We start from the raw sequence: 17,253 nt of genomic DNA, 5'->3' as shown, positions 1-17,253 counted from the left end.
GTTCACATTTTTACATATTTTTTTTAAAAGAGCAGATTTCAGAGAAACGTTAATGCCTAATACACCTTTTCCACCTCACCCCGGAAAAATAATTCCTTGAAATGTTTGGACAACGCTTTCTCTGCTGGAAAGTAAGATGTTTTGTAAACAGTGAACAGCCTTTTGCTTCATTTTGTTTTGTTACAGTCGTCACTAGTTGTTTATAAAATATCTGACTGTTCCTTAGTTGGGTTCCGTTTCCAGGAGCTTGGATCTTGGGTACGAAATCTTGGGACCAAACAAAGCGACTTATTTGCACTTGACAGAACAGCTGACTTGAAAAGACAGTAAGTAATTACCTGATGTCATCAATATTTCCATTTGACGTCACACCGAGTGGTTATCACTCTTATATCGTGTTCAAAAGGTCTCGGGTTCAAAACCGTGTCCGGAGATTAAAGTTTTATTGCATGGATTTCATCATTGCCTTCAAGCAAATATCGGGATGCCAGCTTAAATTAGGCCACGACCGCTTTTTTCCATATCCTTTGGAATTCATCCTGTCATTCGATGCTAAGTTATCTGAACTACTAACAATGTCGTTAAATAAACCACAAATAAATATGATTAATATTTCCATCGCTTAGTTAAGGATAGAAATCTGAGAATGAACGTGAGACACATGAGGAAATACATAACTGAGATTTTAGGTCCTGACGGCGGCGAATATGAAGATGACTGTCCTCTCTGATACTGCGTCATATAATGTCGTGGTAGATTATCGAATGTTTAGAGGTGCTTACTGCCTCCATCATCAGGGCTAACAGCAGGGCGCAGGAATTCAAAATACGATCATCTTCGAGGAATTACATAGTTTGTAGGAGGTAATTATTATTATAATTATTTTTAGGGTTATATCGAGAACGATGAGATGGGCGGCACGTGTAGTACACATGGAAAAATGAGAAATTCACGTGACGTTTTAGTCGGAAAATGCCGGAAGTAATGAAGATGGATGAGAAATATGATGTGAGGAACTGGACTGGATTCGTCTGACTCTTGAAAGGCTCCAATGCCAGTGGCTTTTGTGACAACGATAATTCAATGTCGGTGTCTATAAAGTAAGGGGAATTTATTGACTAACTGTGCGATTATCAGGTTATCAAGAAGATTCTGTTCGAGGGAGTTAGTTATGGAATTTATTACATGGCTTAAAATACCATTGCGAGACCTAGAAGATTTATTGAAATGGAAAAACACGAAGAGAGAAAATGTCGAATTTTATTCTTCGATGTGAAAATCTATTGTTCTGGTGGTTGAGTCCTCCGTAAAAGATCAGTACACCTCCAGCTGAGGGGAACGAGTTTTTGTGAACAGATAATGGCGGTCGGGTGTGTTTTATTAAAAACTGTAGGAAATGTGTAGGATTTCCTGGATCTGAGGTTCCTCGGAAACGCTTGTATTTTATTAATATTATTAGCATTATGAAAGAATTAGCTTCCTGCCATAAAAAGGCTCTGTTCTCACGCATGTCTCAAGACAGGAAAACGACTCCGAACATTTGCGTATGGACAAAAGATCACTAAGAATATGTTTTTTTTCTTATACATAATATTTCGTTCTCTGTTTTCAATGCCTAAGTGATCTACATTCACCGCTGTTTCGTTGCATAGCAAATATGTAATGCATAAAGAGATCGTACGACACAATGGGTGTTAGAACATTGGTTAATTGTCATGCATATTTATAAGATTGCATACTGAGTTACGTTATAGTGGATTTATGGTCGCATGAACTTTTGTTGGGCAAGGCCGTGGTCTAGGCAACACGGAGTTTTCCTCCGTGGCATCCCAACAATTACTCCATTCACACACAGAAGAAGGCAATGGCAAACCACTTCTGGATCATCTGCCAAGAACGTATATGAACAGGTCCCAGTCCGAGAAAAGGATGGAAGGATCCTATTCATATGGACCTGTCGTCAGACAGAACACTAAATAAAATATAATAAGAGCTTGTACACACACACACAAAAGCATTTTTCATACGTACAGTAGCCAATGTAAAACTCTTTCAAATTAATACTATTTCGAATGGAAAAATTATAATATTAGTGAACATTGAAGTGGACAGGTTGCAGAATAAAGCGGTCGTTACTTAATTTAAGGCGCTATCTCGGAATTTGTCTGGAGGGACTGAGGAAAATATCGTCAGTATAGTCTCCTGTTTGTATGCGAGACAAAGATGTACTTCCATTACAAATAATGAATAAATCGTGTGTTAAGATTTGGGTGAAGATAACATGTAAGTTCTTGAAGCAGATAAAAGCAGCAGGTATTCCCCGAATTTTATCTGCCCTTATTAATTTATTCAAGAATGTGACTTCTGTTTGTATCTGTTGTTACCAAATAAGATTTTACTACAGGTTGTTTTTAAACATTTTAATTAACGTAACTAATTTCGTGGGTGCATCAGTTCAATTAGAGTATCATGCAGTTTCGTTCATGAGTTTATAAATAGCTGATATAATTTATTTCCTCAGTGGACTCGTTTTCTTAGTATCTGAAGACTAGAATATCTTTGACAATGGCGGAGCTAATACGTATACGTCAGAACTCACGTTGATGATCATGAAAAGGGACTTTTTAACAACCAGGAAACAATCTGTATGCTGGTAGTGTTGTGTAAGGAATCCGGTCGTATTATTTTGAAAAATTCCACTGAAAAATAGCGAATTATTTTCCAGACGCCCAAAAGGACCTTCATACCGTGGGCATAAAAACATTGTCTCAAAACTACGTAAGCACAGTCTAGTTTTTTTAAGCATTTCATTTTATCTTTAATCTTGAAATAAGATCACATGAAGTAGTCATGTTTTATGGTGTACTGAGGGCAGCAGGTGGGGAGGGGGGGGGGTTGTCTTCCGGCGATATGGTGCTCATTAGGTCGATCATTTCTCGGAAAGCTAGTTACTCCTGAGCTGGACACACCTGGTACCCATGCACAAGGTCATATTTTATGTGACCTCTACAAAGTTGAATGTTGTCAGGGAAATGTCTCGCTTGTTAAGTTATCCTGTCACATTATCTCCATTTCGGCGAAGTCTGTGTCATAGTCGTCTTTATTACCACTGTGTTAATTTGGTATTTATGACAATTTTAACATTCAAAAATTCGGAGAATAATGGATGGGTTTGATTTATTTATAACTATAAAATGTGCGATATGTAAATGCTATCTGCTATTACGGGCTTAAAGAGTCATTGTTAAAACCGGAAGTCAAAGAGTAAAGGTAATGCTAATTAATTTACACGTCAATTTAGAATAATTTGTAGTAAAATTTCCCTTTGTAAATATTTTAATCTGATTTTCAAAGAATAAAAATAGATCTAGAACATCTTCTCGTGTTTCGGAATGAAATTAACAACTCGGTCGAATGATTTTGTCGCAAGAAGTGATACTTCCGTTTTAATAGAATTAAACTACTAATTAATACGAAGCTGAGATTCGAAGTCAGTTCTTTCCGGATCTGTACTTGAAGACGTGTATTTTTTTACAGTGTGTCTGCCGTGGATTCCATTAAGCTAGAATTTTTTTAACGATCAAATAACGAGACACTTTTAATTGTCGGATTGTTAACTTCCTGTGATATAACAAACAAGTACCATAGAGATTCAAGTCAACTGCAAGTCCTCCATGTAGCAGACAAAGACCTTTCTGAATTTTCACAGAAACTCAGTAAAAACTAACGTGTCTTGCCAAAAAAATCACTTGTAACAAATGAAATTTGTGTATTTGGAAAATAATGTGACGTGTATTCAGTTTCGCGATGGAGACAGAAAGGTATCTCTGAAATGTCGGTAAACTTCCACCAAACTACAAGACGTTACATAACCTATAAGACAGCCATATTTATACTTACCTACGTGCACCATTGCTGTATGTACACCCCTGAGCCTGTTGTTCCCTGTAGTACATTTACGTATGCAATAATTTGTCGCCTAGTTTTCTTGGAATCGTTTCTACCAGCGACACAAACGACTATCGCGTGTTCAGAAAGTTTCCTGAGGTCAGGTTTTAGTTTTCAATACAAAAGTGAACAACATTATACCCTGGTCCGTTACCACGTTAACAAAAACACACACATATACGACGCATCGGTTGGTACTTACTTTCGTATCGGGTGCATTGACAAAGCGATGTTACGTGTATCAAAAGTGGAAAAACGAAATAACTCTTCGCCCATTGTTAACTTAAAATAAGTACTGAAAAACGGAATTGCTCATTTATTAAGGGAATCTTATGAATATGTTCTCGTTAACCAATGTTCAGTTATATAAAACCACGGCACATGATCGCTTTATGCATTAAACGGTTATTAAGTGATGAAAGACCGGTGGATGTAAACAGGGTTGCAGTCGAGACAGGGGTGTAGTAATGGTTCTTTTAAATGGTAATTTAAAATATTCTGTACGCAGCGTAGCCTAAGATTAAGGGTGGTTGTGAGTCCTCCATTTAATAATGAAAGTACAGCTCTCTAAAAACTTTCAAAAAAAATTGTGCAGCATTGGTCAGGTAGGATACGGAACTTTTTTTCAAAATGATACCCTAGATCTCTTACGCAGGCGTAACAATGGCAAATATTCAGTAGTACATGCGGATTGTGATGGACATTCTCAGTGGCTTTTTGGATGTGATGAAGAAATCATGCATTAGGAAGAATGAGGTTGGATAACACGTGGCTACAGAATTGGCCAGAAATATCTCTTCTCAACTCTCAAAACACACAAGTTTTGACATGGGGGGGGGGGGGGCAAGGTTTGTGACGAAGGCGTATTGTTAAAACTGTCTAGACACTATCCATTGTCTTGATTTTTGTTAAAAAATACGACATTTCGGAGACTGGGCTCAGTCTCTGCCCTCAGGTAAAAACTACTTTGTTGGACGTAATCGATAGAGCAATCCCAATCTCTCGGTTTATTAAACAAAATCAAGACGATGGATTGACCAGACAGTTCATTGTTTTATCTCAAAATCGTTATGAATGGGGGAGAAGAGTTTGATCTCACCAGTAGCAAGCTTGTGTCGCAGTCTACTCAGACTAGCCTGCTCAAGCCCCTTGTTAATTTACCAGTATAAGAAATCGGTACTTCCACATACTAATGCATCTTGTCTGCCCCAAATATAAAATGGACCCGCACATTTGCTCACATTACTGAACAAGCTGTAGCTTGTCTTACGCTACAAGTCTTTACTGTGTTTCACGTACAGATGATGATTCCTGATGTAAGACCATCGTTAACTAATTGATGGCACATCCCTGCCGTATTTCTCCTATAATCTGAAACACCCTGTATATACATCTCGTAATTATATAGCTTTATCTGACATGAACAGTCGAAGTTACTAAGAATGCCATTAAGCAAACCACGAATATAAAAATATATAGCTTGATATTTAGTGATTTTTGAAAGTTTGTGTGCAGGTAATAAAGGCCATTTATCATTATCTCAGGGCCTGTCTTCAAGGCTGTGATGGGGATATAGTTTCTGAAATGTCAGTGATTTTTAACTAATTTACAAGGCTAATGGAAAGAGAAGATTTTATTAATGTTAGTTGCTGTGAAAACTTTAGATTCTACATTAGCATTAACCAAATTTATTCCCCCGCAGATATGACTCGGAGAATGAAATTCTGCTGCGTCACTGACAATCTTCATGGTTTATATCTGCATTATAGCAGTGGCCACGCGGTCCGAGGCGTGGACCTTGTGCCGCTCGGTCGCTGGGACCGTGGGTTCGAATCCCACTCAAGCCATGGATGTTTTTTTGTGTCGCGCTGTCCTGTGTACAGGTAGAGGCCTTGCGACGGGCCGATCCCTCGTCCAAGGAGTCCTATCAAATGTCTATAGATCGAGCCAACAAAAAAGTTGGGACCCGCAGTGCTCAGGCACTTGAAGAACGGGTCGTTCCCAGTATTATAGTAAATTTCCTGTTTCTTCATATCCAAGAGGTACCCAGTTTAAATCCTATATAAAACTGACTGTTTTGAATTAAGTTTAACGCGCTTTATCTCAGTTTATATAAATAAATTCTGGGCGAGAACCTTGAAATAGGCTAAAAGTTTTCCTACCCCTTTACTCACAACACTTTATTCATGCCAATAAAAGCCTTCAAAATAAATAAAGCATAATGCCAACTGTGTTGACACAACAGCTGCTGTACGGCAATGATAAATCTCTTTCTGTCATCTTCGTCCTTCGGCATCTTTTGTGATCCTTAGTTACCTTACCTTCTGGTAAGTCTTCTTACTAATATTACACAGCAGTGAAATACTTAAAAGCATGTAAAATTAATGTCTTTTAGATGACAGTGGATCCATCTTTAGGTAAAATAAATATAAATACAAAACTTTCTAGAAATATACCTTTCAAATTGCACCTGAAATTCTCAGCCAGCAGTAATGATCGGAAAATCATAATAATTGGCGTCTGCAGTTACAGGAAATTGGATTCAAAGAAAGTCCGAAGTGGCTTTAACTCTTTCCTGTTGAGATTATAACACGCACAGATTCGCTAATAAGAAAAGTGAATGTGAAATTAGTATCTTTATCAGCTTACCGATGACTTGAATGCAGTGTTCTGTGTCAGTTTACGAATATGGAAAGATCATTTTTACTTACTGACCACGCTCCATTTCAGTTCGCATATGACGTGCTAAACTGCCCAGTATTTGTTTCGTATTCAAAAATAAATAAATTCAATATGTCAACTTTTTTTTGTTTACTGTTTATAACTTATGCAACTTCATAATCTAAAGTCGTTTGCTTACGGTATTACGCACATAAATAAATGTGCTGTATAGTTAATTTAGCTTAATGAAATTACCAAAACAGATGAAGATTTACATTACATTACATTTATGCAAATTAAGTCCACGAAATGAAGCTCTTGAGTTTCGTGAATGATGTCCGACTAGACGGGTGCCTGCATCTCACGCATAGGACAGTAGAACACGAGAAGGACTGAGCAGTGGTAATAGGAAGAGAAGTGGCGAAGAAGTGGCTCTCACTGCTACCATCGGGATCTGAAAAATAACAGGACACAAAGCATCAGATATTATAAACACCAAAAATGACTGGAACTATTTTCAACTCCTCTACAATTTCTGTATTAAATATTCTTTTGGCTGGGACAGTGATGATTTTTGGTTTCATATAAATGCAGCTTGTTTCTGGCATACGCCTCAAGCCAAGGTGTTCTTGGCCTTGCTGGTCTCGGCCCAACTACTTTCTTCCGATGGTCCGAGATCTTCAGAAGGAAGCAGAATGGAAAAAATATGGATTAGAAAGAAGCTCTGGTGTGCCTTTAAATACTTCTCTTCATATAATGAGGCAATAGGAACTATAAACTAATAATTATAAAACTTGTGTTTTTTGTGTGGGGTCCTTTGCCTTACAATTATCAGACATAACCTCAAAATTTTATTGCATTACCATATTTGTAATATTTAACATACAAAAAGAATTGTTTCGTGCAAAATATGATCTATTTATATGCCATATTTCCTATTCTTAGCTTCGGTTGTTCATTTGTTTCTGTCACCAAGTATGAATTTCTCATATCCACATTGTTATTTAATATAGAAATTGTATACGTAATTTTTTAAGATTTTTCACCTGACAAAATTTGATGATCCTGCAAGTGGTACATTCACTTCATAACTGATGGCAAGGTAATTAAAATGAAGATTGGAATTCTGTCAATTGGTTAAAATGTTTTTAAGAATAGCGTACCAACACGCACATATGCAGACATTATACGGTAAGCTCCGTTTTATATAAAATGAAAAATTGGCCAAAATATCAAGTCAATACTGCATACCCTAATTACAGTCCCCCAGCATTAATCACAAAATAATATACGTATAAATAAGGTGACCACTGACCAGTAGCATTTAACTGAAACCTCCGTTGTTTTAAACTACTAAAAAATACCAGTATCACAAATCAGTATTTATTTATTCATAAAATAAATCCTACCATCAGAACATCCTACAGAATGAATAAACAAACTAGAATAAAATCCATGTTGGAATACTATTTCCAGTCATGACTTCTTATAATAATATACCCCTCTGATCTTTTATTAAATTTACCAAAATATTAGTACAATATATTAATATCTAATATTATTATTAATATAATACAATGCAGTGCAGTACTGAAGGTCAATACAAATTATAAAACTTTGATGAATACATTTTTTGAGTATTACTGCAGTCTTCTGCATATTTTAATGTTTCATAATATTTGGAACTAAAAAAAAGCATTAGTTTAACTTATACTGTTTGTATAAAAATATAGTAAACATTTTTATATATTTAAGTTGCTCATCAAACTTATCTTTTTTACACATTTTAAAAATATTCTTCAGTAAACATTAATTGGTTTTAATTATGTACAGAATGTAAAATAATAAATTTGAAGGTTAGTCCTATGCAAGGTAATAAAATAATAAAACACAATTCTTAAGTACAAAAGACTGAAAAAGTAATACACATTCATAAGAAAGGGCTTACTTTATTGTTACTTAGCAATATTCTCTGTATTTTTATGTTAAATCTCTTGAACCAACTATACCCATCTACTCTTCAGATGCACATCTTTCAGGATTTATTGAAATGTAATTGTTGTTGTTTGTAGTGCTGAATGAGATGCAAATATGATTATGAATGATCAGCCAGGAAATATATGGAAGTGGTTGTGTTATTTTCTCCAAAACAGTCTTGAAATTTCAACATCATGTGCATCACAGCTGAAATAAGAACTGTTTCTCTCCTACCTTAAACTTCTTCACTAAACAGCCAACCAATGAGGCGCTGTTCCTATTCTGGCTTCTAACTGGTAAGAATTTTGTGTTTATTAATAGTTTATGGGTACATGAAAATGGCTCACTTTGCCGATATATGTATATTGTCTTGTAGATGTACGCGCAGAAGTAATGCCTATCTATTAATATAGAAAGAGTATGCATCGGATGTCGTTTAAGAACATTTTGCCCTCTTAAAACACTCTACAGATTTTTAACTGACTCTTTTCAGTTTTAATATTATGTCCTGGGTGATCATATGGATTTAATTTAGACCTGTAAATGAAGATATTCTGCCACAAAAAGCCTCAAAATCTTGTTAAGGTTTTCAACTGTTGCCATGTTAACAGCATTTCGATTATCGCCTTCTGTATGCCACACTGAAGGGAATGGAACTGGAATTATATGCAAGATGGGGACACCTGAAAAAGAAATCATTTTCTACTTCAGTGCTCTGTTCGCCATAGTATAAGGTATATTTTTTGTTACATTTATTCTTATTCAAATAAATGTTTTTTTTTTTACCATGAAAAATATGTAAAGAAATGTGATTCCACAGTTTCTGGGAAATTGGACAGATGACGATTACAGTATGTATCACAATTTGTGCAGCGGTATGAGATTGTTTCAGAAGCACTAACCGTTCTAAATTTAATTTCATACCTCAACGTCTAAGATCCTTCAATTAAGATTTCACGTGAACCGTGATAATAACACGTGACACGCACAATTTGTCCCGCTGTTTGTCTTCCATTAATTGTCATTAGCTTGTTTTTAATTGATCACTAATTGGCTTGCTTCTTGTTGATTACCATTTATCTGTCATTTTGTATGTGTCTTGTTTTCATTTGGTGTTTGCTTCTTCAGTTGAAAATAAAATGTAGCGGTAAGAAGGTGTTATTTTTATATTTGAATAATGTGGTTATATTCTGGCTTTTGCTATATAAAATAGACATACAGGACCCACTTGTAACCCACTTACTTTATTACGAACACATACCTCGAATCATGAACGGAATATGATCGTCTTCAATGCCACCGCGTCTTGACATCTGCTGAAAATAATACTGATCAGGTTTCCCCACTGAATATTGCACCAGTTGGCCCAATCTTGCCAGGTTTCTTTCTGCTAACATCATTTGACGATACCAGCTTTCTGTTTCTTTGAAGTAACTGTAAAATAATGGATCTGGGGCCCCGAGTAGGTCCAGCAAAACTAGAACATCCTGCCAAAAGACAAATTGAACGCTCTTATGAAAACAAATAATGCATCGGTAATCATATTTTGCGCAACTGATTTATGGCTGATTTTAAGCTTTCATGGCAATTCGTTACTGAAGTTGAACCTGCTATTGGGTGCTTGTTGCCAATGTTTCAGTGCCTCTATCATCAGGGCTGAAGGAATGGTTGGAAAATAACATTTGCTTTCAGATTTCTGCTTGTTCATGGAATGTGACTGTAGAACTGTGAAGTGTGACCCTGTGATAAAGCATATATGAATACAATGAAGATAAAAGACTGAGTTTGTATGCATAATAACGTATCTACCCACACATTCACGTTCCACAAAAGTTCTGGTTCTATAAAGGGGAGGAATTTCGTTATTAGCTCAGCGACCATAAGTTTGTCAGGAAGGACTGCTATATGTAGCAAGTGAGTTAATGAGGCAGTTAAAGGGAATCAAACAGTTAGTTTAATCCAAAACTTCTTGCTGTGTCTTTTAATTGCTTTCCAGAAAACATGGTATAACCACATAATACAGCGAACTTCAAATTAAATAGTGTGAACTTCTACTGAGAGAGAAAATAAGAGTTCTGTCCCACTAGCTACTTATTTGGTATAAGCATCAATGCTGCTAACAGGAAGTTATAAAAACAGGTAATGGAATGTGTTTGTGGCCTTCATCACATAATTACTAGTGAAGCCTTGCTTACTGATAAGACCTTCAGTACTAATACACCAATAGTTTTAACCAAGAACCCTGACCTTTCAATAGTAAAAGTTACTACAAAACTGTTTTTGTAATGTATTAAATTACTACTTTGGAATTCAACCTAAGTATTTACTTCTGGAGTCAAATTTAATTATCCATTCTTTATAAAAGGTTAAACTACAAATGATGACAAACAAATATAGAAACATATACTTTTTTAGCATCCTATTCATTTACTCTCAAGAGAAGAAGAAAATTAGAGGTGATAAGTCAAATGAATTTTTTTTTTTTTTTCAGAATGATTATAACTTGGTAATGGATGAAGTTGTTCTTCACATCTTTATAAAAACTTCAGGTTTTCAGTTTCTTAGATATGAACACACTAATAGAGTAAATATCTTGTTATCCCAGTTCTAACAAAGGATGGATGGCACAAGAACCCCTAAGAAAGTCCTAAATGCTAAGTATGAAGGGACAAGAACAGTAGGAAGACCTAGAGGAAGATGGGAAGATGCTGTGAGACGGGATGCTGCCAGTCTGATCCAATGTCGAAATTGGAAAATGGCCGCAAATAATAGATCTTCATGGAGGCAGAAAATTGAGGAGGCCAAGGCCCGATATGGGCTGTAGAGCCATTGGATGGATGGATGGATCCCAGTTCTAAAAAAATATTGTAACATTTCACTGTATTAATCAGTGTTTTGAGCAGAGATGGCTTAGTCAATATGGTGACTAGTTACATGCTGGATGACTGGTTTTGATTTCTGGCACGGATTCTCTTACCATTTGCAGCTGCATTCAGACCAGCACTCAGGCCACCGAACTTCATATCCAATGGATGTGAGAGGCCAATTCCTCACAAGTATCGATTTCAAGGGTTAAATGCAGGGACTTTACTTTTTAAATGCAGAAAGAACCTGTTATACAATTTGGATTCAAGCAGAATGCCACTAACCATTCTGTGGAGCTGGTTTGTACCATCTCTGTTGTCCTTCGGATATGCACTTTGCTCCCATTTTGCTGCTAGGTGTCGTGCCCCATAAATTGAGTCTTTTGGTCCCCATTCTTCAAATGCCTCCTCTCCATCAAAGAAGATGAATTTCAAACTTAAGTCATTCTGTGATAAAAAATAATGTACAGTAACTGAATTCTTGCATAATGCTACAGTCTCATCAAAACTGTTAAATTTTAAAAATCTGTGAGCAATTCTAATACATAATGAAATTAAAATTTTTACATGCCATGCTTATGCACTTCCTGCATTAAAGAAATAGTATCTCACCTCAGACAGCGTGCTCTTCAGTGGTTGTGACAGAATATGTGCCAAGTTAATCATCATGGTACAAGGCACTGCTGAATCAGTTGCACCAACAAAATCACTCTCCCTGTAGTATTTGGAGTCATAATGACACGCCAAAACAAGATACCGCCTTGCATTGGGATTTAATGTTGCCACAATATTCTCAAACTGCAGACGTCCAAATATAGGTGTAGTTTCTTCAAATGGGTCTGATTCTACCTTCCAGTCTAGTTCTTGCATTGTTTTGATGATAAACTAGTTGACAGGAAATAATATGAATAACTAACTAACTTTATATTAAATATCAGTAAGCTTGTTGTGTGTCCCACTATGTTGCATGCTTATGGCAGAAATGTAGATTTTTTCAATAAAATAAACTGCAGAACAGAGGGTAGCATACTTGTAATAAAATCAGAGAAACTTATTTTGCCTATAGTTTAAATTCTGCATCAGTTACTTACCAGATGATTCTTATAGTGGCTGGCAAAATGGAAAATAAACAATGAATGGTTGAGATTTTGACAGCAGCTGTATTCAATTCAAAATAATTCCATTGTACAAATTTTACCTTTCTATACCAACATTTTATTATATTTTGGGAGTCATAATTTAATATTTATTGTTATAATGGAGCATAATTATTTTATTATATGGAAGAATGCAAAATCCAACCCTTGAAAAGAGGGTGACTCATGTTGAATAATGCCTCAGTAAAACATTAATATGAAATTACCTGCTTCACAAATTCATGATTTGCTGTTCCAACAACTCTTGGTATCAATATGGTGTCCAGCACATACTCAAAGTGGTTGACATTTGAAAGACTTGCAACTTTAATGATCTGCTCATCACTGAGTGGAACTGGAGTATGTGAATTCTGTGGCAAAATAAAATCAGAATTTTCATCACTGACCATGTTTGATTTTGAATTTTACTCTGTTGAGGAAATCAACTCATGACCTAACACATGAATATATTTGCTAGCATCAAATACATACCTTTTCATTTAATAATCTTGAGGCGACATTGGAAGCTTTATCTTCCTTTAGGCCATTCAATATTGGCAGTACTGATAAAATAATTGAGCTAAACAGCATTGTTGTGCCAATTGTAGAGACTCTTCTTTAAATGAAATGTGCTCTATAGTAGAATAATACAGTATGGTCTATACATTAAGAAATTATTAACGTTATTAAATATTTAAAAAGTGATGTCAGCATTTCAGGGACATTACTATAACCCTCCCACAACTTTTAGATTTTGAAATAAACTGTTCACACATTGCCTAAGAGAATTCAACAGCACGTCAGTAACACGAATCACCTGGTCAGTCATCTGTGATTGCTACGTCTGTATTTTCTAACACTTCACTAGTGACCTTGGCGTCACGTGACGTTTTGCAGACGATATTTTGTAGCAGTTAACTGATTTGTTTTGCAGGATATATTCCGCTAATGTTAATTATTCTGTGTATGTTTTTAACATATTTTGTTGCTAATTTCTCACACGCTTCCAACAAATTATTTGACAGTGGCTGTAACAGTAGTCTGCGTGAAATTAGGTTAGTGTTCCAAAGCATCCACACCATTATTGACATGAATAGAACAGAATTTATTTACATTCCACAAATCCTTCGTAAGGATGCGGAACGTGTTATATCAGAAATACAATTCTTGTTTCTAATACAAATATAAATTACATAGTTATGACAGTAATTTATAGACTGTGCTCAGACTTTGTCTTGTTAGCATAATAAAATACTAAGGAATTAAATATCGTATACCAGCACAAACTTCTTTTTCTTTTAGGTCTGTACTTTATAATGGAAGCTATGGCTGCAGTCATTTTGACACATCCAAGGAACCACATTTTGCTTCCTTAATCCTGGCAAGAGGTGGTAGTAAAGGTATCCCTCTAAAAAATTTGGCAAAAGTAAATGGAACTACTTTGCTTAAACGTTCCCTTAATACCATACATGAATTTGGCAGTAAGTATAACATAATTGCATTCTTTTCAGTATTCCATGGCAAATTATTTCAGCAGTGTGTGTATACTAAAGTGATTTATTACAGGATTTTCATCAGTTTGGGTGTCAACTGATAGTGCTGATATTGCAAAAGAAGCTAGTACTGCAGGTGCTCAAGTGCATTGGCGGTCCCCAGAAAGTGCCACAGACTCTGCCCCATCAATAGTGGGAGTTCAGGAGTTCTGTTCATTTCACCCAGGTTTGTTATGATAAGCTGCTCCTGTAGACAAAACACTAGTACTGATGAATGATAGTAACTATGACCTGTTACCTGGACCAATTACTTTTAAGATAAATGAGTGGTCTGGTTTAGGATGAGTGATCTTGGGCTTGGGGCTAATGACTGGATTAGGACCTATGACCTCAGACATGGAACTGATGTGGTGTGAAGGAGGAAAGATAGCGTCTGCCTTTAACGCTATGGACTTCCTGCATTCCTTGCAAGTGTCAAGATTACAGTCGTGGACTGTACATGTTTCTGCTTGTGAAAGTGATGTTAAAACTGCTTGGGAGCATGTCTGTCATAATTCACAGCAACCATTTTGTCTACCACTGTGCGGGCGATCCCCGATGATGACATCACCTAGCCGGACAGATGCCAAATCACCTTATCCATTCAGAAGTTAGTGCCTGTGGGTCACTCAGATGTTACTGGTACTGTTAATGTAGGTTGTGTTTTATTTTGGATAGTCATAGTAGAATGTATTCAAATACATGATTCGTTTTTCTTTTCTTTTTTTTGCAGAGGTTGATATAGTTGCTCTGATACAATGCACATCACCTTTCTTAAAAACTTCATTCCTTGCAGAAGCTTATAGAAACATGCAGACTGGAAGGTTTGACTCTGTATTTTCTGTGACACAACAGTACAAACTACGATGGAAGAGGCTGCCAGGTATGATTTTCTATGATTTCTTTAAAATTTGTTATAAGATAGAGGATAACCTATTTATCCCTTCCAAAATTTTGTAATTTGTTGTTAGAGGAGTTTTTCAGAAATAAACAATAAAAAAAACAAATTTTCTGATATTGAGGACTGAAATTTAGAGCAACACCACACAGATACGACATTCGTGTCATTGGTTTTGTGTAACTCAGAAAATACCAGCTGCCATGTAGGAAATAAATGTACTATATCACAAGTACTAAATGAAAATCTGCCTGGACAGTCGGGTTTTTGGACTTTGTCCATCGTCTGATTTTATAAAATTATACAATGTTTTCAGCACTGGATCTGCTGGATTTGTTGACTTTCTGATCCCTGATCCCTTCTTTCAGTACCTTTGTAGTTTTCGCGTAGAAGTCATCCACTGTTATTTTATGAGCTCAATCGCTCTGTATGCATACATGCATGCATTTTCATACAATTTTCTTTAAAATACCAGAAGCTGCAATGTCACCACTCGTTCCTTTCACTATCAATTTTATGTGTCCTCTTCAGGCGCTAAAATTTGTCAACACAATCATGTGTTCATTGTACAATGCCAGTACTTTGGGATATGGGACTTTGGACTGCATTCTTGTAGCAGTGCTGTTTTATGGCAATACGTTTCTTAATGTTTACATTTATTTCAAATTTTCTTCTCAGATGGTGGAATTGAACCATTAAACTTTAACCCAAAGAGACGTCCCAGACGCCAGGATTGGGATGGGGAGCTTGTGGAAAATGGCATGTTCTACTTTGCAACCAAAAATCTAATCAACTATGGCCTCCTTCAAGGTGGAAGGTAATAAAAGTATTTTTTTTATTAATTTTGGTGTTTTAATGTATATTTCACAATTATGTAGCATATTAATATGTCCTCCTTATCAGCAAATCTTGTATAAGATTTGAAGCTTCCGTGGCGACTGAATGCAGTGAAGCCCCGTCAGGCAATCAGCCATGTGGGAATGCCGGTTGAAATTCCATGTGTCAGAGACTGTCTCTGCTGCCATCATCAAGGAGTTGATGTCTCATGTGGCTGATGTGAGAAGATATTATTGAAGACCTTTATTATGTGTTCCTTGCATGATGTGCACAAAATGAACACAGACAGGTCTGTCATGTATGTGTCTGTCCACATGTTTAAACTTTGTATTTGTTGAACAGATTTTGATGATATTTGGTATGGATGTTATGCCCTTAGAGGATTCACCATTGTCATAATTTACTAATTCCTGTAGTTACTATTAACATCGCAAAATGCAGTAACTTGTGAGGTGGAAATGACGCTAGTGCCTTGTAATGAACTGAGTCGAAAGATGTGTAACAAGTTTCTAAAAAATATGCATCATATTTGGGACATCCCAGCTTTGAATGAATAGAGGTTAAGTCATTTGTATGGTGAATAACAAGCAGTTAAGCAAAGATTTACATGGTGGGTAGTGGCTGACTTCCATTGAAGATGGCTGGGTTATGAAGTATCCACAAAGAATGAGTAAATAGAAATGTGTGAGCATGATTTTTAATGTTAACAACCTTGATCTTTGCCATATAAGTGACTGCAAACTTTGTACTAACCCAGATAAACTTTACTGTCACTGTAAAACACAAATCAAGTGTGTGTTATTAATGATACTAGGGGCACACAGAAAGTGTTGCCAGCCTGTTCATTACACACTGAGGGTCTTTCTGAAAAGCATCTCAGAGCATTCTGAAAATTAAGATTTGGAATACAGTTTTCAGTCTATGAACTTGAGAGAAAAAGTCTATACACAATGACTGCATAAACACAGAATTAAAGAAAATCGCAAGTACAGTAATGCCATTGAGACTGGTATGAGAAAATGTGTGCACACGCAAAAACACACACACACACACAGTGGTGGTTGACGCACGCTACCAAATGCCTATTCGTGATAATAGAATGGATCTACATTACACATTTGTTGACGTGGAAGTCTGGACAGCTGGAAAGTGCGCGTGAAAGTTCTTCCAATTTGACCTCTACAATTCGGCACATTTATTTGCATTCTAAAATCGGGCGGAACAGGTAGTTTGCGTATTCTTAGTAATGAATAAATTGTGCTAGGTCGTGTCGCCTTTTGGATTTTGTGTTCGACAATATAGAACGCGCACCTGATAAAGCATTGAAACGTAAAGCATAAAATAATCATTGAAGCTACGTACTCATTGACTGGAATACAAATGGCTTAAATGTGCTTTAA

At 36.2% G+C, this 17,253-nt stretch overlaps 2 protein-coding genes and 1 long non-coding RNA gene across 3 annotated transcripts; 2 read left to right on the top strand and 1 right to left on the bottom strand.

Annotated features, from left to right (window-relative positions):
* Positions 1–6,744: 6,744 nt before the first annotated feature.
* Positions 6,745–13,219, bottom strand: LOC110839118 (glutaminyl-peptide cyclotransferase). The gene is made up of 7 exons (XM_022082998.2): positions 13,079–13,219; positions 12,814–12,957; positions 12,063–12,335; positions 11,736–11,897; positions 9,848–10,073; positions 9,124–9,269; positions 6,745–7,063 (listed from the first exon to the last, which is right to left on the bottom strand). Exons 1-7 carry the CDS (start codon positions 13,175–13,177, stop codon positions 6,971–6,973), a joined length of 1,143 nt encoding a protein of 380 aa, XP_021938690.1. The 5' UTR covers positions 13,178–13,219; the 3' UTR covers positions 6,745–6,970.
* Positions 9,241–11,874, top strand: LOC110839128 (uncharacterized). The gene is made up of 3 exons (XR_015535378.1): positions 9,241–9,320; positions 10,583–10,725; positions 11,192–11,874. It is a non-coding gene; the product is annotated as an uncharacterized LOC110839128 (long non-coding RNA).
* Positions 13,220–13,507: 288 nt separating the features above from the next.
* On the top strand, positions 13,508–16,640 carry Csas (CMP-sialic acid synthase). Its single transcript, XM_022083004.2, has 6 exons — positions 13,508–13,641; positions 13,889–14,067; positions 14,153–14,305; positions 14,852–15,001; positions 15,695–15,833; positions 15,920–16,640. Exons 1-6 carry the CDS (start codon positions 13,535–13,537, stop codon positions 16,005–16,007), a joined length of 816 nt encoding a protein of 271 aa, XP_021938696.1. The 5' UTR covers positions 13,508–13,534; the 3' UTR covers positions 16,008–16,640.
* Positions 16,641–17,253: the final 613 nt, after the last annotated feature.

Source organism: Zootermopsis nevadensis, unplaced genomic scaffold (genome assembly GCF_977971745.1).
Source record: "Zootermopsis nevadensis isolate Lab colony 2312 unplaced genomic scaffold, Znev_1.0 Znev_ptg000016l, whole genome shotgun sequence".
Classification (NCBI taxonomy): domain Eukaryota; kingdom Metazoa; phylum Arthropoda; class Insecta; order Blattodea; family Termopsidae; genus Zootermopsis; species Zootermopsis nevadensis.
This window is presented reverse-complemented; position numbering and strand designations above follow the sequence as displayed.

What these genes read in the sequence shown, in the direction of transcription:
- LOC110839118 (XM_022082998.2), bottom strand. Translation starts at nt 13,177, where the DNA reads ATGCTGTTTAGCTCAATTATTTTATCAGTACTGCCAATATTGAATGGC. An exon ending in ATCATGAATTTGTGAAGCAG is followed by an intron (nt 12,336 to 12,813) that starts GTAATTTCATAT and finishes CCTGTCAACTAG; the next exon opens with TTTATCATCAAAACAATGCA. An exon ending in TGAAGAGCACGCTGTCTGAG is followed by an intron (nt 11,898 to 12,062) that starts GTGAGATACTAT and finishes TTTTTATCACAG; the next exon opens with AATGACTTAAGTTTGAAATT.
- Csas (XM_022083004.2), top strand. Translation starts at nt 13,535, where the DNA reads ATGTTAATTATTCTGTGTATGTTTTTAACATATTTTGTTGCTAATTTC. An exon ending in AGTAGTCTGCGTGAAATTAG is followed by an intron (nt 13,642 to 13,888) that starts GTTAGTGTTCCA and finishes TTTTTCTTTTAG; the next exon opens with GTCTGTACTTTATAATGGAA. An exon ending in TACCATACATGAATTTGGCA is followed by an intron (nt 14,068 to 14,152) that starts GTAAGTATAACA and finishes GATTTATTACAG; the next exon opens with GATTTTCATCAGTTTGGGTG.